General features: G+C 41.4%; 1 protein-coding gene and 1 pseudogene across 1 annotated transcript in view; one reads left to right on the top strand and one right to left on the bottom strand.

Annotated features, from left to right (window-relative positions):
• Positions 1-1,582: 1,582 nt before the first annotated feature.
• The window catches only part of LOC143818287 (multidrug and toxin extrusion protein 1-like), a 241,583-nt gene continuing 222,217 nt past the window's right edge, over positions 1,583-20,948 (top strand). Inside the window, exon 1 of the mRNA XM_077299643.1 lies at positions 1,583-1,726. Within this exon, the coding sequence (XP_077155758.1) occupies positions 1,583-1,726 (144 nt within the window). The remainder of the gene's footprint in view (positions 1,727-20,948) is intronic.
• Positions 7,145-7,365, bottom strand: LOC143763218 (U2 spliceosomal RNA; annotated as a pseudogene).

Raw genomic sequence — 20,948 nt, 5'->3', positions numbered from 1 at the left:
CAAATATCCATAATGTCCTTCAAGTTCACGAGAAGTCCACAATAAGTCCAAGTAAAGAAACAGATCTGGAGGTGCTTTCCAGTAATCCCGCACCCGATAAACGAAACAATAGTCCTTCCGAGTCCAATGGATCCCAAACAATCTCACGAACGACGAGATATGTCCTCAGCTCAAGTCTCGCCCCATTCGCTTCCGCAGTCACAGATGGACGTGGGGTCTTGCCTCAGCTAAGAATCCCCACTCCTCCTTCCAGGATCAACTCACATCTGATCTCAAAATAAGAATGGATTGTCTGAGCTCCTGGGATCCGCCCATGAAGGGGGGTAAGGGTCACACCTTCTGTTCAATGGTTGGATCCACCAGAAGATTCCATGCTGGTCGGCTCCGCTTAGTCTACGTAGTATGTACATTTGACTAGCCACCTGCTGTGAGGAAGAATGGCTATTCCTTCACTAGTTGACAAAGCTTAATTACATTAAAGCTTAGGGCTGCAAGTATTGGGGGAAGGAGACATTGTTACATGTGACTCCCAGCACAAGAAAATACATAAATTACAGCTAATAGAAACCAGAGAACAGTTATATACATCAAATGGCATATTATTCAAATACAGGACAGGGTAAAAGTACATATCATGACAGTCGCTGTTTAGGTCGCTGTAGAGATGTCAAACACAGCAGCTCCACAACGATGCAGGAGCGATCCTGTGACGTAACGGTGACTCATTTATCGTTCTCACAGGTCGTTAGCTCCATGTAAAACATTGCAGGCATCGTTGCTTTTGCTGTCAAACACGACGATACACGCCGATCTGACGACCAAATAAAGTTCTGGACTTCTAGCTCCGACCAGCGATATCACAGCGGGATCCAGATCGCTGCTGCGTGTCAAACACAACGAGATCGCTATCCAGGACGCTGCAACGTCACGGATCGTTGTCGTTCTCATTGTAAAGTTGCTAAGTGTGAAGGTACCTTTAGGCTTGGTGCCCACGATTCAGAAGTAGCAGCGCTTTGGATGCAGAGCGTCCAGATCACTGCCTTCTATTGAACGCAGGTAAATCCGCATGTGTTCACTGAACTATGCAGATTTACCGCATCCAGTACATTCTATTGGTGAAATTGATATGCTGTGGTCTGGAAAGACACACCCCATGTCCATCTCTGCGGGTGATCCGAGGGCATCTGTGGACACATAGTGGACATGAGATTTCTTGAAATCCCATCCAGTATGCTGTCACATCTAGCTATAAGTTTGACTCTGCAACCCGCAGCAGCTCCGGATGGTGGGCACATACCCTGCACAGCAGATACTTTATCAAATTGTCTGCCTTCAAGGTACATCAGTGGGGAAAGGCTATGTGAGGGCATATAGTAATGTAAAAGGTTAATTTTTCTATTGTTCATGCCAAGTTATGTGCGTGGAGAAGTGGATCAAGTAGTAGATAAAAGGTTATTAAAATACCTCTTTTAATAGATGAGAGATTTTTGTTAATGAGTGCATGTAGAGGTTCCAAGTAAAGAAGTAAGTGAAGTATTTTACTTTGGCTGACTATAGACAAGAGATGCAGCATGATATCATCATGAAGGATCGGCTAAATGGAGTAACTCTGAGATCATCTCTGATACGGAAGCACTGTAGTGCTTTTCTGCAATGGATACACCAAACTATCCCAAGTGATTCAGCAGCTGAAGTTAAGCAGCTCTGTGGATTAGCAGGACCTTTAGTAAGTCATTGATATTTTATTTTTCAGATGATTGTAGATTTTTGAGCAGTTTTTGGATAATACATCTAAATAAAAATGGCTTGCATTCAAAATCATCTGTTTTCATCCATATTGTCGTCAGTATGTCATCTGTATCTCAGTTTTTTACTTCCATACAACATCCGTATGGCATCCGTTTTTACATCAACATTTTAATTATAAAATAACAATTACAGTTTCCTATCTTAATAATTGCAATGGACCCCTGAAAAACACATGACTTATGTAACCTAACCTGTATGTCCCGTTTGTACCATCAACATAAAATGGGCAAATCTGATCTGAAAAAGAGATTATAGTAGTGTATGTTGCTATTTTAAAAAAAAAAAAATTCTATATTCACAGACCATTGGTTCGCGTATAAAAACATTCATGTGAACTACACCAATGACTTGCACTGGTCAGTGTGCTGTTCGTACGATACCTGTTTTATATCTCATCTGAACATTCCCTAAGGCTGGTTTCACACTTGCATTTTGATCCGCAGCGTTTTAGCGCTAAAAAACGCATGCGTTTTTTTCCTATACTTAACATTAAAAACGCATGCGTTTTTTTAGCATGCGTTTTGATGCGTTTTCGGCAACGCATGCGTTTTTTGGCGCGTGCGTTCATTTGCAGAAATGCAACCTGTAGTAATTTCTAGCGGCGTTTTTTTGCGGCAAAAAAATGCATTGCTGTCTATGTAAACGCATGCGTTTTTAAGCACATGCGTTTGCTTGTGTTAAAAACACATGCGTTTTTATAAGAAAACACAAGAAAAAACAAGAAAACCCTCACCCTAACCCTAATCCTAACCCTAAACACAAGAAAAAACAAGAAAACCCTAACCCTAACCCTAACCCTGACAAGCCACCCCCCACCATCAAGGTGATAAAGGGATCCAAACCCTAACCCTACCCCTAACCCTATATGACAGTCCATACTCTACGAGTTTATATTTTTAGTACTCTATAGCAATACCGTATATCTTGGGGTGTCCACATTGAACAAAGATTTTTATTAGAAGAATGTCCTGGTCACCAGGTCAACATAATAGCCAATTCCTATGGATCCCTAGGGTTAGGGTTAGGGTTAGGGTTTGGATCCCTTTATCACCTTGATGGTGGATGGTGGCTTGTCAGGGGTAGGGTCAGGGTTAGGGTTTGGATCCCTTTATCACCTTGATGGTGGATGGTGGCTTTCTGGGTTAGGGGTAGGGTTAGGGTTTGGATCCCTTTATCACCTTGATGGTGGATGGTGGCTTGTCAGGGGTAGGGTTAGGGTTAGGGTTTGGATCCCTTTATCACCTTGATGGTGGATGGTGGCTTGTCAGGGTTAGGGGTAGGGTTAGGGCTTGGATCCCTTTATCACCTTGATGGTGGGGGTGGCTTATCAGGGACCTGGTGACCAGGACATTCTAATAAAAAGCTACCCCTAACCCTAGGGATCCTAACCCTAACCCTATCCATAACTCTAACCCTAACCCTAGCTATTTCTATTTATAGTGGGTTTTCTAGTTGATTTTAATGATTGGCAGCTGTCACACACTTCTCAGCATACGTTTAAAAAACGCAAACGCATGAAAAACGCATGTAAACGCTGCAAAACGCCGCGGTTTTTTTCTGCATGCAAAAACGCATGCGTCTAAAAAACGCGGCGTTTTGCTGCGTTTACATGCGTTTTTTCACCACATGCGTTTTTTTTAAAAACGCAGATCAAAACGCAAGTGTGAAACCAGCCTTAGTGAAAAAAAACAGATGATGCAACTAAGATGACACCTGAAAAAAATGGTGGGTCATTTTGTCATGGATGGCAAAATTCCCACAGCTGTAACCTTAGATTACTCCTTCTTGACAGTAATTGAGTAGTTTTAAACATCAATTCTTGTTATGTCATAGAGAGACAAAGTCACCATGTATTTAGACAAATCACTGAAATGCAAAGGAAATCCCTCCCAAAAAAATCGCTCCAAATCATATGCTCTGTTGGGTTCATAAACCCAGCGAAACACTGCAGGCTAAAGGTATGACCTAAACATACTGTGCAGCAATACAAAAGCCAGACCCAGGGTGTGACTTCTACTTTTCAACCCCAATGGGTACACCACTGCAGACAGACATTCCAATTCTACATCCTTACAGTTGTCAGCCCAGTAATAGCTGGCAATGGAGCATATCAGCTAATGGAATTGCATCAGTAGAACATTTAAAAAGTTTCAAGCAATACTTTTCACCTCAAATTAGGAAAGGAACTATTATGGTACATTCTGTTTATGTAGTGTGTCTAACCAGATCCATCTCAATCTTTTAAGAAAAAAACCCCAGAAGGAGCCATTAGGTACAAGAACACAAATTGAGTTCAAATTGAGTCCATTTGTACTTTTCTTGTAGAAATGTCCTTCTTCTCAATTGGGCACTACATCCCTGTGCGCAGCTGAAATATGGACACTGCTGAAAAAAGGGCAAAGGAAATACACTTGAACTCAGTTTGCGTTCTTGTAGTTTATGGCTCTGTTGGGGATGGCGTCTAATTCAGATGAACCCTCAAATGCACAGAACAAATAGTGTGTGAACAGGGCCTTACATATAATTATACAAATGATTCATAGTTTACCCTTAACACCCAATGACATGCAGTGTCTGTCATTGGGTGCCTCCCCTGTTTGGTGCAAGCTCCGGCGATGAGCCCGCACCTTTTTCCAGCACACAACAGCTCATCTGATCAACTGTCATGTGCCTCAAACAGCTGAGGGTGGAATCGTGATCCACCCGTGACTTTTAACATATTAAATGCCGCTGTCAATCTCTGACAGTGGCATTTAACATGCCGTAAGAGCATAGCAAAACACGCCCATCAGTGCCTTTGTCACTTACCCGCGGGTCGAGGATAGGTTGGCATGACAACCTGGGGTCTGCAGCAGACCCTTGTGCTTGTCATAACCAGATTGTTATGAGCGCCACCCAGTGGTCAGCACTCATAACAAGTGAGCATTTCTGCTACACAGAGCAGGGCTGCAGCACAGGATATCAGAAGCTAGTAAGAAATTAAAAAAATATGTTTGTCAAAATATAAAAAAATAAAAACAAACATAAAAAATACACATATTTGGTATTGCTGCATTCAGAATCGCCCGATCTATCAATAAATAAAAAGAATTAATCAGATCGGTAAACGGCGTAACACAAAAAACTCAAAACGCCAGAATTATGTTTTTCTGGTTGTCGCAACATTGCATTAAAATGTAATAACAAAGAGATCCAAAGATTGTGCCTACAGCAAACTGGTATCAATAAAAACATCAGCTCGGTGCGCAAGAAATAAGCCCTCAACCAGCCCCAGATCACAAAAAATGGAGACGCTAAAGGTTTCAGAAAATGTCAACTTTTTTTTTTTTACAAACTGTTCAATTTTTTTTCACCACTTAAATAAAAAAAGAACATATACATGTTTAATATCTATGAACTCATAATAACCTGGAAAATAATAATGGCAGGTGAGTTTTAGCATTTGGTGAACATGGTAAAAGAAAAAAAAACAATTGTAAATTTGCACTTTTTTTGCAATTTCACCGCACTTTGAATTTTTTCCTGTTTTCCAGTATAGTATTTGGTAAAACCAATCATCTAATTCAGAAATACAACTTGTTCCTCAAAAAACAAGCAATCACATGGCCGTATTGACACACAAATAAAAAAGTTATGGCTCTGGGGAGAAGGGGAGCAAAAAACGGAGACGCAAAAATGTAAATACCCCTGGTTCTTAAGGGATTAAGCAAAAAAAAAAGTGTATAATAATAATACTAATAATAACAATAAGCAGTTCCAATACCACAAATGAAAAATTAAATGTCATATTTGTGCAGGCAGCTGTAAAAATGTTAAGTGTACTATTGTACTATGATAACAATTTAAAATAAATGTCTTCACCAAAAGTCCCTCCTGCAATAATACTAGTTCTACGGGTGCTGCTACAATCACAGTATCTGTGTATGGGGATAGAGTGCTAGATAGAACCACCGATAATTCTGGATTTGTACTTTTCCTGTGTTATAGGAAAGGAAACATTTACAACATGCTTTGCTAGAATCAGATTTTCTGCAGCTTTACTTTAACACTAGATCTGCATTAAACATTATAATATAGGTTGAAAATACCATGAAAGAAAATAGTTTTAAAGGAAAAACCCCACTATGCACTCACCTGTGCCGCTAAAGAATAAGGTTTCTGAGAAGTTAGCTGGCTGAAGTCTATACAGCAAGTAAAGACATAGCAGAGAATCTAGCTGTAAAATGAAGAAGGTTTCCCCTCGGGCACCCAGCAAAGCCTAGACTCTGGAAAGGTGATCTATAAAATCATCTTCTTGATCAGATTTTGTGTGGCGTAGCAAGAATGCAAATGTGACATTTTATAGTATCTGCATCACAGGTATATTACTAAGTTACGGTAATGTCTTGCATATGATTAATAAATCAGAAAAATTGCAAAGAGATTGTAAGAAAATGAAAAATGAACTTTGCATTTACCTCTTATTACAATTCCTCACCATTGTCCAGAATAGAAATATTTTAACTTTTTTTGTGTACAACTAATTGCCTAGGGTACTGGCTATCCTGCAGCCCAGACTGGCCGGGTACCCAGGCAAGGAGTGAACGTTGCTTGCATGCTCTATGCTTTGTATCCGGCCAGCTTCACTTCAGTTCCCCTGTGCTTCTCCCAAGCTGCAGGGGCAAAGCTGTCTCTGCTACCAATATTAGATAGTGCTCAATTCAGACCAGCAGAATGACCATGATCTTGGTCCAAACTGTCAATCTTCAGGCACACATTGCCCCATGAAAAAACATTGTCAAAAAGCAGGGAAAAGGTGCTCCTCTAATGTCACCGTTGTGTCTCCGGGCAGTTATATGACTTTTGCATGAAAGAACTAAGCACCAATTGCTACTGCTTAGCAATGTCTTTCAAACAACACCTCACATACCTCCTTTGGATTGCTTTATGGTGGTGCATTCACATGGATTATGTATAAATGGATCACAAGAGCAAAACGAATTGGAGCACTCACTCGATCCTAGCTTTTATTCCATTGTATAGGATAACATCAAAAACATCTTAAAGTGCGATGTGCAGTTGGCGGCGGATTTTTGAAGGTGAAAAATCCTGATGGACTACAGCCGTTTCACGCTTTCTTAGGGTGGTTTCACACTTGCGTTTTTGTCTGCAGCGTTTTTTGCACAAAAAACGCATACGTTTTTCCCCCCTATAAATACAGGCCTACATCTCAACACACCTGTTGCAGCAACCAGTAAAGACAAATTGATTGACTGATTGATTGCATATTGAATGCAATACAATGCTTGACATACATAGGTGAAAGCAAGGCCAGGCAAGGCACACAAAATGTTGCAAATGGTCAAGTGAAATCAAGCAAAATGCTACATTTGGCATCTGAAATGTGCTTCGCTGACACTGAAAAGTATTCACATAAAGGGTTAAAAGACAACTTGCGCTGATTTCAATTCAATCTGTTTTTGGAAACCGGATCAGATATTAAACTGATAAGAACAGATACTACACTACATCTAGAGTGGCGGCGGCGGCGGCGGATGTAAAAGGCCGAGAATCGATAACCAGAAATGGTTTGCCACTTCTGATGCACCTAGGCCTAAAACTGACACCCACTGTGGAGACATAGCAAAAAGAGTGCCGCAGGGAAGACATTTCCAGAAACTCTGGGATGCATTCTCAATGCACGTTCTGCTGTGTGTGTGTGTGTTCAAGCTGTGCACAACGCGTTTTGAATCTGCATAACTCCGCCTACTCTGACCACACCCTCCATCCCCATTGTGACTGCACATGAATGTTCCGTGCTAAGATTCTATCTACTGCAGGCAGCGCACCTGGTTGGTCAAAAGCATTAGAACACTAACACGGGTGTAGATGGACAAGACAAGCAGATTCGAGATCAGCACAGACACCAGTTTTCCTTTTTTTTCAAATACATATAACACACCACATTTAAAATTCGGTGGTCCACAAGAGGGACACAATGTTTTCCAAAAGAATTCAGGCGGTCACAAATGCGGTATGTATGGCAGAACTACTCATTGGATACTTCAATTTAAATACCAAGTGCTGACAGCAGAGGCCTAATTTTGTAGATGGCACAGTATATTTGCAACACTGTAAGAAAGGCCTAAGGCTGGTTTCACACTTGCGTTTTTATCTGCATGCATTTTTTTAAAAAATGCATGTGTGAAAAAACGCATGTAAACGCGGTAAAACGCATGCGTTTTTTAGACGCATGCGTATTTATAGAAAAACACAAGAAAACAAGAAAAAAACAAAAAACCCTAACCCTAACCCTAACCCTAACCCTACCCCTAACCCTAACCCTAACCTGAAATGCGTGGCACTGAAATACGTTTATATACGTATATACGTATATAAGTGCCACGATATTTCAGTGGCCACGTATATAAGTGCTACGTATTTAAATGCCACGTACATAAGTGCCATGTATTTAAGTGCCACGTATATAAGTGCCACGTATAAGTGCCACGTATACAAGTGCCACGTATTTAAGTGCCACGTATTTAAGTACCACGTATACAAGTGCCACGTATTTAAGTGCCACGTATTTAAGTGCCACGTATATAAGTGCCACGTATTTCACGTAAATGCCACGATATTTCAGTGCCACGCATTTAAGTGTCACGTATTTACGTGCCACGATATTTCAGTGCCACGTATAACCACGTAGTTATAGTATTTACAGTACGTGGCACTTAAATACGTGGCACTGAAATACGTGGCACTGAAATATCGTGGCACTGAAAGACGTGGCACTTAAATACGTGGCACTGAAATACGTGATACTTGGTTTGGTACTGAAATACGTGGTACGTGGCACTGAAATACGTGATACGTGGCACTTAAATACGTGGCACTTAAATACGTGGCACTGAAATACGTGATACGTGGCACTGAAATATGTGGTACGTGGCACTGAAATATGTGATATGTGGCACTTAAATACGTTGCACTTAAATACGTGGCACTGAAATACGTGATACGTGGCACTTAAATACGTGGCACTATGACTGTCAGAAAATGTTCATTAAACGGTTAGGGGTGAGGTTAGGGGTAGAGTTAGGGTTAGGGTTTGAATCCCTTTATCACCTTGATGGTGGTGGGTGGCTTTTCAGTGTGTTTTCTGTGTTTTTTCTATAAAAACGCATGCGTTGGTAACGCAAACAAACGCATGTGCTTAAAAACGCATGCGTTTACATAGACAGCAATGCATTTTTTGCCGCGAAAAAACGCATGCGTTTTTTCACGGCAAAAAAAACGCGCAAAAAAATACTACAGGTTGCATTTTTGAAAATGAACGCATGCAGAAAAAAAACGCATGCGTTTACAAACGCGACCAAACGCGTACAAAAAAACGCATGCGTTTTTAATGTTAAATATAGGAAAAAAACGCATGCGTTTTTTGTGCAAAAAACGCTGCAGACAAAAACGCAAGTGTGAAACCACCCTAAGCCATATTTAGAAAGCAGCTGGTCATTGTCTTTTTTTAAATTTTTTCTCTTGACCCTTGTTGTGGAGTAATATGCATGAAATATTTATCGAGGCAGAGATTCAGTGAATGCTATGAATATTATAACATCACATTTTGTAGCCACTTTTCTTATCTACTTCTGGGTCGTTGTTACCTATTACGTTCTCCTGCACAAGCTTTCTAATCCTGCATTGATATCGGCTAAGTGATCCAAAACCAGTATATGCTCTTTTTGTCTGACTGCCTAAAGAGTTCAATGTTTGTTTACCTTAGTAATATGTGAATTTTTGACATTATTTAATATCAATGAGGAAGATCCATGTGCTTAGCAGTGATTTCAGCACTGGGTTTATATGGGCAGAGCCAGTGATATCCCTTCCAGCCTTAATATGCCAATGGTCAATCCAGAAGGCCTACCTGGCTTCTTTAACCCCTTCATGACCGTGGGATTTTCCGTTTTTCCGTATTCGTTTTTCACTCCCCTCCTTCCCAGAGCCATAACTTTTTTATTTTTCCGTCAATTTGGCCATGTGAGGGCTTATTTTTTGCGGGACGAGTTGTACTTTTGAACGACATCATTGGTTTTACCATGTCGTGTACTAGAAAAAGGGAAAAAAATTCCAAGTGCGGTGAAATTGCAAAAAAAGTGCAATCCCACACTTGTTTTTTGTTTGGCTTTTTTGCTAGGTTCACTAAATGCTAAAACTGACCTGCCATTGTGATTCTCCAGGTCATTACGAGTTCATAGACACCTAACATGACTAGGTTGTTTTTTACCTAAGTGGTGAAAAAAAATTCCAAACTTTGCAAAAAAATAAATAAATAAAATTGCGCCATTTTCCGATACCCGTAGCGTCTCCATTTTTCGTGATCTGGGGTCGGGTGAGGGCTTATTTTTTGCGTGCCGAGCTGGCATTTTTAATGATAGCATTTTGGTGCAGATACGTTCTTTTGATCGCCCGTTATTGCATTTTAATGCAATGTCGTGGCGACCAAAAAAACGTAAATCTGGCGTTTCGATTTTTTTTTTCATTACGCCGTTTAGCGATCAGGTTAATGCTTTTTTTTTATTGATAGATCGGGCGATTCTGAACGCGGCGATACCAAATATGTGTAGGTTGGGGGTTTTTTTAATTGATTTATTTTGATTGGGGCGAAAGGGGGGTGATTTAAACTTTTATATTTTTTTTATTTTTTTCACATTTTTTTTAACTTTTTTTTTTAACTTTTACCATGCTTCTATAGCCTCCATGGGAGGCTAGAAGCAGGCACAGCCCGATCGGCTCTGCTACATAACAGCGATCATCAGATCGCTGTTATGTAGCTAAAATGCAGGTGTGCTGTGAGCGCCGACCACAGGGGGGCGCTCACAGCCACCGGCAATCAGTAACCATAGAGGTCTCCAGGACCTCTATGGTTACCTTCCTGACGCATCGCGATGCGCTCATATCCGGCCGCACGGCCGGATGCGGTAGTTAAATGCCGCTGTCTGAGTTTGACAGCGGCATTTAACTAGTTAATAGCGGCGGGTGATCGCGATTTCACCCGCCGCTATTGCGCGCACATGTCAGCTGTAAAAAACAGCTGACATGTCGCGACTTTGATGTGCGCTCACCGCCGGAGCGCACATCAAAGCGGGGGTCCCGACATGTGACGTACTATCCCGTCACATGTCGGGAAGGGGTTAAATACTAAACCAAAAATATGCATTTAGACAATTTATTATATATTTTTTTTCAGTGTCACAAGTGCTAATATAAGTAGAGATGAAACTTAAAAGTTCAGGGTTCGTACCGGTCAGTTGGTATGCAGTGCCAAACACGGACTTCTCCCCTAAGTCCGTTGCAATGTTCTGAGTTCTGGGGAGAGTCTGTTGCAGAGAGAGAATTTTCCAGCTCAAGAGTCTGGGTCCCCATTGTTTTCAATGGGGTTCTGGTTTAAGTTCTGCTACCTGAACTGAACTTTAAAAAACAAGGCAAACGCTGTAGGCTGCTATGAGATTGTATAGTCATAATATCATATACAATCCTGTTCTATAATCAGCCGATACATGGAGAAGTGTGGGACACACTATTGCTAATAAGCTAAACCACTAAAAAAATGTAGTGCCATAGTCCAATGATAAAGAAATCGTAGAAAAAAGTTTATTAAATAAATATACGACAAAGAACATGATCAGCACAGTGGGGAATGCGAGCAACAAAACACATGGAAACTAGGAGTGAGGCGATGAACCCCAAATAGGAACCAGTAGACAGTGCCATAAGGCACATAATATATAATACATAGTGAGTTCACATTAATAATCATATAGTAATGTCCTACAATAGCATCGGGAATATGCTGTACAGAGTCAGAAGTACATAAACCAACAGTATAATTCAAAGACTCACATAGTATAACGATGTCATATAACGAAATCCCGGACATGCATAAATATAATACTACAACAAGCGGTACAGAGACCACACACAGAGTATAATCCTTGCATAAATACTTTTATTAATAGAAGAGCATGAAATATACAACTCAAGGAAACTAAATGGTAAAAGAACTACTGGATACCACATAACACAGGGAGTACTATGACCAGCGCTATCAATGCCATAGTGAATAGTAAATGCTCATGCCCTCAGTGCAAATCATATGTGACCAATAAATATAAGGTCAGTGCAAAAAAAGAATCAATTTAAAGCAGCAGAATTTACAGAAAGTGCAAAGTGCAACAATGTCCTAATGGACCTATTGAAAACGCATAGACTAAATACATACAACCTATAGGTATAGGTCTGTGCAAAAAGGGCTAAACCTCAAATAGCAGCATTAACAAAAGTGCATAGTGCAACAATATCCTAGTGGACCTATTGAAAATGCATTAGAAAACCTAAGTAGGAGGTGAGCATAACTTACAACTGGATGAAACAGGCACACCGCTGGTAACAGGAACTCCCCGCCGCCCCAACGCACGTTTCGTGTCAACTTCTTCAGGAGGCGTGCGTAGGGGTAAGGGTTCTGGCTATTTAAGCAAATTACAGCCAATAGTGTGCTCCAAATGCAGATGTCTGATAAAGTACATCTCTTAACCATAGGTCCGACGCTGACCACGCCCCCATCTGTCACATGACAGAGGGGATATGACGTCCCATACCGAAGTTAGTATACCGTCCAGGCTCCCATATGTGGGGCGCATGCGCTGTCTCCAAGGCCCCAATGAACCCTCTCAGGAGCGGCGGCGGGGCACAGACAAGCGAGCGCCGTCATGAAGACGGCGGTCACCTGACACGCACCAAGTACCGCCCCCAGGAGGATCCGGAGACCAGGGAAGCCGCGCATGCGCACTGGGAAGCCGGGAGGGAAACAGATGATAAGTACAAGTGCATAGCGCTCTATTACAACATAGACAATATAAATATCCGCGCGACAGGACCTAACAAACAGTGTAGCAACAGCCCATATAGTTACAGTGAAGGCACACATATAATAAAAAAATGAACAGAACTGTGTCACACAAACGAGAATACATAATAGTGATGTTAAGAGCAATGATGTGAACAAAATATATATTAATATCCATTTATACATTTATATATAAATATAATTACAACCACTCCAACAGTGGTACCTAAAAACCATAGTGACATGTGACACAAAATTGAATGAATAAATAAAGAAAAGTAGACATTATAAAAAGACAAACGCGCCTAATAAGGCATGTGATAAGAATAACATATAAAGGAATTGCTACACATAACAACACTTGAAAATAAACGTCAAACGACAATATCATAAGGCTTTACAGGAAGATTTCTCGAATCCCAGGACACCGCTTTCTTCTCAGTGGTTCACAAATAACCCTGGATATGGATACACTTCAATACATCAAATTTGGCCGAGGGATGAGATGCACTTCAACCGACATACAAATCACATAGAAGGCTGTAAAAATTATAATTAGAATTAGCAAAGAAAAATTAAAAACAGAAGAATGTATGATAAAAACCAACCCTAACCCCTTAAAAAACGTGAATGATGTCTACTATAAGAAGGACCCGAACCCAAAATTTTCATTAAGGCCAGCCGGGGTAACCGTATTCAAACGGTAAATCCACCGGCTTTCAATCTTCGCAAGAGCTTTATACAGGTCCCCACCACGTGGTCTTAAAGAGACCTGATCAATGGCCTTTATTTTGAGCTTACTGGCATTGCATTCATGGTATAGATAGAAATGCCGGGCGAGCGTTTTAAGAGATTTAGCATCCTTGGCAGTCTTAGCCCTTTCAATGTCACAAATGTGTTCTCTTGTTCTCAATTTTAATTCACGTGTTGTCATTCCGATGTAAACCTTGTTACAAGGACATTGCGCATGATAGATTACGCCCTTGGAGGCACAGGTCAACTGATGACGAATTTTGTAGATACGACCATCCTGAGGGTTAGAAAACTCCTTGCTTTTAACATGATTTAAGCAGGCCTTACGCAAGGCGCATGGAAAAAACCCATTAATGGGTCCATTCATACCCTCCTTTCTACCCTTTGGGGAGTAATGGCTGCGAACAAGTAGGTCGCGTAGATTATTAGACCTTTTGGCCGTAATCATGGGTCTATCTGAAAGAACCTTTTTTAAGACTGGGTCAGACAACAGTATCCCCCAATGTTTGTTGATTATTTGGGGGAATTCAGTCCATTGACTATTAAAAGGAGTAATTAGTCTCACCTGGGCGTCATCCTTCTTTTTGGGTGTAGTTTGATACAAAAGCTGATTGCGAGAGACTGAACAGGCTCTTTTGTAGCCTTTACGGATCTGCCTATGGCTATAGCCACGTTCCCTAAAGCGTTGGTATAGATCATGAGCTTGATCTTGAAATTTCTCTTGACTGGAACAAATGCGTTTGATCCGCAGATGTTGCCCAATAGGAATTTCATTAATAGTGGTGCGGCGATGAGATGAACTCGCATGCAAAAGTGTATTGGTTGCCGTGGGCTTCCTGTACACGTTAGTCTCAATGAATCCTTGAGGGGACACATAAACATCCAAATACAAGAAGTTAACTTGGCAGCCATGGGAGAAGGTCAACTTAATATTAAGATCATTCGTATTGAGATTGGACATAAAATCAGTAAGCTGTTCAATCGTACCTTCCCAAACGAAAAATACATCATCAATATAGCGAATCCAGTGGTGCACCTTGTCAATGTGCACCACTGGATCACTAAGAAAAATACCCCTCTCCCAGGCCCCCAAGAACAAATTGGCATAGGACGGAGCACAGGCGGCCCCCATGGCGGTCCCCTGAAGCTGGAGGTAGACCTGATCAGAAAATATGAAATAATTATGCGTCAGAATAAACTGGAGAAGTTGTAATATGAAATCAGCCAGACCTACATCAAACCCTCCAGCCTCAAGGAACCAGGAGACCGCCCTGAGTCCGTCCGCATGTCTGATGGATGTGTAAAGACTTTCGATGTCTGCCGTTACAAGGATCATGTCATCATGTATAACCAGCCCATCAAAGCTGCGCAAAGCAGCAGTGGTGTCCTGGATAAAGGATGGAAGCGTATGTACCAACGGCTTCAAATAAAAATCTACTACTTTGCATGCTAATTCACATAGTCCCTCATTCCCAGAGACAATTGGTCTCCCTGGTGGATTGAGGGGATCCTTATGGATCTTGGGAATGAGGTACAGAGTAGGCATTCTCGGTTTAACACTCACAATCGCATCCATAAGTTTTTTTGGAATCACACCAGTCTCAAACGCCTGTGTCACGATAGTCACCAGTTCCTGCTTAAACTCAGTAAGAGGGTTGTAATAAAACTTCCTATAGCATGCTTTATCCGTTAATAGTTTTTGTGCCTGTTTCTCATATAAATGGTTAGGCCAGATAACAACGTTGCCTCCTTTATTGGCCTGTTTAATTGTTACATCAGACCATTTCTGTATTTCCTTAATTGCCTCATCAATATGGGGATTCTTACCATATCCCCTCTTTGCACATAGTTGTTCAACATCGCCTGACACCATCTTAACAAACACGTCAATCACCGGACAGGTGCTCAGAGAAGGAAAGTTCTTTGATTTGGAATATAGGTGGGTGGGAAAATTACTTACCGAAGTTGGATTCTGCTCGTCCAACAGGGATTCCAACATGGCTACCACCTGTTGGTCATCAACTGTATCCAACTTACAATCTGATGTGGGTTTTTCATAATATCTTTTGAGAATCAATTTTCGGGCGAAAAGATGAACATCTTTTATCGCCGTGAAGGCATCTAGGGATTTAGCGGGAGAGAAGGTTAGCCCACGCTGTAAAAGATCCTCCTGTTTGGAGGTCAATACGTGATCTGACAGATTAATTACCTGTGGTTGTCTATTTTTCGATCCCTGATGTTGTCTTGAAGAGCTCTGATTGGTCCATTTCCCACCAAATCTAGTTGTCATATTAGATGACCTGGGTGTATCACTTTCCTGCACTGAGGTTTGACTTGAGAGGGATGCAATAGATGCCACAGATGAGCTCCTAGATGAATGCAATTTGTCCTTTTTCCTATATTGCCATTTGAAGACTTTTTTGGTTTCATAATCATTCAGATCACGCTCATATTTTTTAGCCTTTGTTTCACACACATCTTTCTCCCATTTCTCCATATCTTTGGAGATCTCAAGGAAAAATTGGTCAATCTGTTCCTTCGAATATTCGCTAGCCATCTGTGTCTGCATAGCCATAATTTGAGAGTCCAGCTCCTCCAATAATATAGTGTTTTTAACATTGATGATCTCAATGAACTTTATAGAGCAGGCTGTAGCAGCCTCCTCCCATCTAGTATTCAATGCAATATCACCAAGCTCAAAAGTGGGGTATAGTTGGATGCGAAGACCTCTAGGAATGATGTTACATTTCTGGTAGTTCTGTAGTGAAGCACGGGTCCACCATATTTTAATCTTTTTATGTAATAAATTTCGATATTTTCGAGTCACATCTTTAAAATTATTAGAGACATCATTAGCAGCACCAATAGTTCTGGATTTAAAAACATCACCGACACGGTCTTGCCAGGTTTTCTCCATGGCTTTGAGATCCATAGTGATCACAGGGACACCAGTTACTCTGTTCAAAAAACAGAAAGACGTTACTGATAACAACAAAACAAATGTCCCAGGGGGTAATATAGGACACAAACTCAGCTGAACATGATACTACAACAAGCGGTACAGAGACCACACACAGAGTATAATCCTTGCATAAATACTTTTATTAATAGAATAGCATGAAATATACAACTCAAGGAAACTAAATGGTAAAAGAACTACTGGATACCACATAACACAGGAAGTACTGTGACCAGCACTATCAATGCCATAGTGAATAGTAAATGCTCAGGCCCTCAGTGCAAATCATATGTGACCAATAAATATAAGGTCAGTGCAAAAAAAGAATCAATTTAAAGCAGCAGAATTTACAGAAAGTGCAAAGTGCAACAATGTCCTAATGGACCTATTGAAAACGCATAGACTAAATACATACAACCTATAGGTATAGGTCTGTGCAAAAAGGGCTAAAGTGCATAGTGCAACAATGTCCTAGTGGACCTATTGAAAATGCATTAGAAAACCTAAGTAGGAGGTGAGCATAACTTACAACTGGATGAAACAGGCACACCGCTGGTAACAGGAACTCCCCGCCGCCCCAACGCACGTTTCGTGTCAACTTCTTCTAATTATAATTTTTACAGCCTTCTATGTGATTTGTATGTCGGTTGAAGTACATCTCATCCCTCAGCCAAATTTGATGTATTGAAGTGTATCCATATCCAGGGTTATTTGTGAACCACTGAGAAGAAAGCGGTGTCCTGGGATTCGAGGAATCTTCCTGTAAAGCCTTATGATATTGTCGTTTGACTTTTATTTTCAAGTGTTGTTATGTGTAGCAATTCCTTTATATGTTATTCTTATCACATGCCTTATTAGGCGCGTTTGTCTTTTTATAATGTCTACTTTTCTTTATTTATTCATTCAATTTTGTGTCACATGTCACTATGGTTTTTAGCTACCACTGTTGGAGTGGTTGTAATTATATTTATATATAAATGTATAAATGGATATTAATATATATTTTGTTCACATCCTTGCTCTTAACATCACTATTATGTATTCTCGTTTGTGTGACACAGTTCTGTTCATTTTTTTATTATATGTGTGCCTTCACTGTAACTATATGGGCTGTTGCTACACTGTTTGTTAGGTCCTGTCGCGCGGATATTTATATTGTCTATGTTGTAATAGAGCGCTATGCACTTGTACTTATCATCTGTTTCCCTCTCGGCTTCCCAGTGCGCATGCGCGGCTTCCCTGGTCTCCGGATCCTCCTGGGGGCGGTACTTGGTGCGTGTCAGGTGACCGCCGTCTTCATGACGGGGCTCGCTTGTCTGTGCCCTGCCGCCGCTCCTGAGAGGGTTCATTGGGGCCTTGGAGACAGCGCATGCGCCCCACATATGGGAGCCTGGACGGTATACTAACTTCGGTATGGGACGTCATATCCCCTCTGTCATGTGACAGATGGGGGCGTGGTCAGCGTCGGACCTATGGTTAAGAGATGTACTTTATCAGACATCTGCATTTGGAGCACACTATTGGCTGTAATTTGTTTAAATAGCCGGAACCCTTACCCCTACGCACGCCTCCTGAAGAAGTTGACACGAAACGTGCGTTGGGGCGGCGGGGAGTTCCTGTTACCAGCGGTGTGCCTGTTTCATCCAGTTGTAAGTTATGCTCACCTCCTACTTAGGTTTTCTAATGCATTTTCAATAGGTCCACTAGGACATTGTTGCACTATGCACTTTTGTTAATGCTGCTATTTGAGGTTTAGCCCTTTTTGCACAGACCTATATCTATAGGTTGTATGTATTTAGTCTATGCGTTTTCAATAGGTCCATTAGGACATTGTTGCACTTTGCACTTTCTGTAAATTCTGCTGCTTTAAATTGATTCTTTTTTTGCACTGACCTTATATTTATTGGTCACATATGATTTGCACTGAGGGCCTGAGCATTTACTATTCACTATGGCATTGATAGTGCTGGTCACAGTACTCCCTGTGTTATGTGGTATCCAGTAGTTCTTTTACCATTTAGTTTCCTTGAGTTGTATATTTCATGCTATTCTATTAATAAAAGTATTTATGCAAGGATTATACTCTGTGTGTGGTCTCTGTACCGCTTGTTGTAGTATCATGTTCAGCTGAGTTTGTGTCCTATCTTACCCCCTGGGACATTTGTTTTGTTGTTATGCATAAATATAAGAATAGATATGTGAACCTACCACTAATAAAGGGGAAATCACGCCAGCTCCTGCCCACCCCGACGCGCGTTTCGGTACAGTCCTTCCTCAGTGGGCGTGTGAGGTACTCTAACGGATGGAATTTATAATTGCCAATCAGCTGGATCCGGCCAATGTGAACCAACACCACCTCTAACAGACAACGCATACCAATGCCGGACATACACGGGCCCATGTACGCCAGCATGGAGCCGCAGACCGGAAGTGGTGAAAGACGAAAAGCGCATGACCGAAGTGTGCTGACGGCCATTTAAATTGAGGGCAAACCCGAATGGCAATAATAGAGGATGTTTAATGCATAAGAATGAGGCGCAGAACAGAGCGTACACATTGATGATAAAATAGCAAAACTGCACCCCATGTAAATAATGCAAAAATTACAACAATGAAACATATAAGTGCAAATGACGAACACAAAAAAAACATAACTAGTACACAATATAAAATGTATACTTATATAGATATATCACCATAAAACCACATAACAACAACAAAAAAGTGCCCATACGCCCATATCATAATATGACCCAAACCAAATATACCAAAGACATTTAGAACATTATCCAGCCAGAAATAGAACCACAGCATTCTATGAACAGCTACATAGATAGCATACAAAAATTCCTATATGGCAAAAAATGTATATTTTTAATTATATCATTATATCAATATATGAGGATGTAGATACACTCACTGGCCACTTTATTAGGTACACCTGTCCAACTTCTTGTTAACACTTAATTTCTAATCAGCCAATCACATGGCGGCAACTCAGTGCATTTAGGCATGTAGACATGGTCAAGACAATCTCCTGCAGTTCAAACCGAGCATCAGTAGGGGGAAGAAAGGTGATTTGAGTGCCTTTGAACGTGGCATGGTTGTTGGTGCCAGAAGGGCTGGTCTGAGTATTTCAGAAACTGCTGATCTACTGGGATTTTCACGCACAACCATCTCTAGGGTTTACAGAGAATGGTCCGAAAAAGAAAAAAAATCCAGTGAGCGGCAGTTCTGTGGGCGGAAATGCCTTGTTGATGCCAGAGGTCAGAGGAGAATGGGCAGACTGGTTCGAGCTGATAGAAAGGCAACAGTGACTCAAATCGCCACCCGTTACAACCAAGGTAGGCCTAAGAGCATCTCTGAACGCACAGTGCGTCGAACTTTGAGGCAGATGGGCTACAGCAGCAGAAGACCACACCGGGTACCACTCCTTTCAGCTAAGAACAGGAAACTGAGGCTACAATTTGTACAAGCTCATCGAAATTGGACAGTAGAAGATTGGAAAAACGTTGCTTGGTCTGATGAGTCTCGATTTCTGCTGCGACATTCGGATGGTAGGGTCAGAATTTGGCGTAAACAACATGAAAGCATGGATCCATCCTGCCTTGTATGGAGCATCTTTGGGATGTGCAGCCGACAAATCTGCGGCAACTGTGTGATGCCATCATGTCAATATGGACCAAAATCTCTGAGGAATGCTTCCAGCACCTTGTTGAATCTATGCCACGAAGAATTGAGGCAGTTCTGAAGGAAAAAGGGGGTCCAACCCGTTACTAGCATGGTGTACCTAATAAAGTGGCTGGTGAGTGTATATTCCAACAGGATGGGAGTCCACGATATATCATAGGATGACAAAATTCCATTGCAGCCACAGTATGAGTATCATGACAAAAGACGAAGATTACTAAAATAATAAGAAAACACGTAATTAAAATCAAGATAGAAAGAAACCATGCGAAGAGTGGCACACACGATACACTTAACAGCCAGAAGACCGAAGAAAGGGGACAAATTAAATGCATTCATTCAGTCCAAAGGGGTGGACCGTATTCAATTGCCAAGTCCATCTCGTCTCCAGCCTCCCCAACCGTTTGGACAGATCACCACCCCTAATATTAATCTTTATTGCATCAATGCCACGCACCCGTAGCAGGGTACTATCGCAATTGTGCAGTTCTTTGAAGTGTCGGGGTATAGTTTTAAGGGTGGACGTCTCCGTGTGGCCGGCTGCCGCCTGAATGCCCAAAACGTGCTCTCTGATGTGAACCTTGAGCTGCCGCATCGTGAGCCCAACATAAATCAACCCACATGGGCAGGTGGCATAATATACCACGTACCTACTGGTACAGGTAATATATGATCGAATCTTATAGCTCTTGGTTCCATCAGAGTTGACAAAACTGTCACAGCGATCGATATTGGGACAAGCAACGCAGCCTCCACATGGAGAACAGCCCACCCTGCTTGTGAATCTGTCCAAAAACGTAGGTATATGAAAATTGGAATAATGGCTGGAGACGAGATGGTCCCTCAGAT

This window comes from Ranitomeya variabilis, chromosome 3 (assembly GCF_051348905.1).
Source record: "Ranitomeya variabilis isolate aRanVar5 chromosome 3, aRanVar5.hap1, whole genome shotgun sequence".
Taxonomy (NCBI): Eukaryota; Metazoa; Chordata; class Amphibia; order Anura; family Dendrobatidae; genus Ranitomeya; species Ranitomeya variabilis.
Note: the sequence above shows the minus strand (reverse complement) of the source record. Positions and strands in the feature narration are given on the sequence as shown.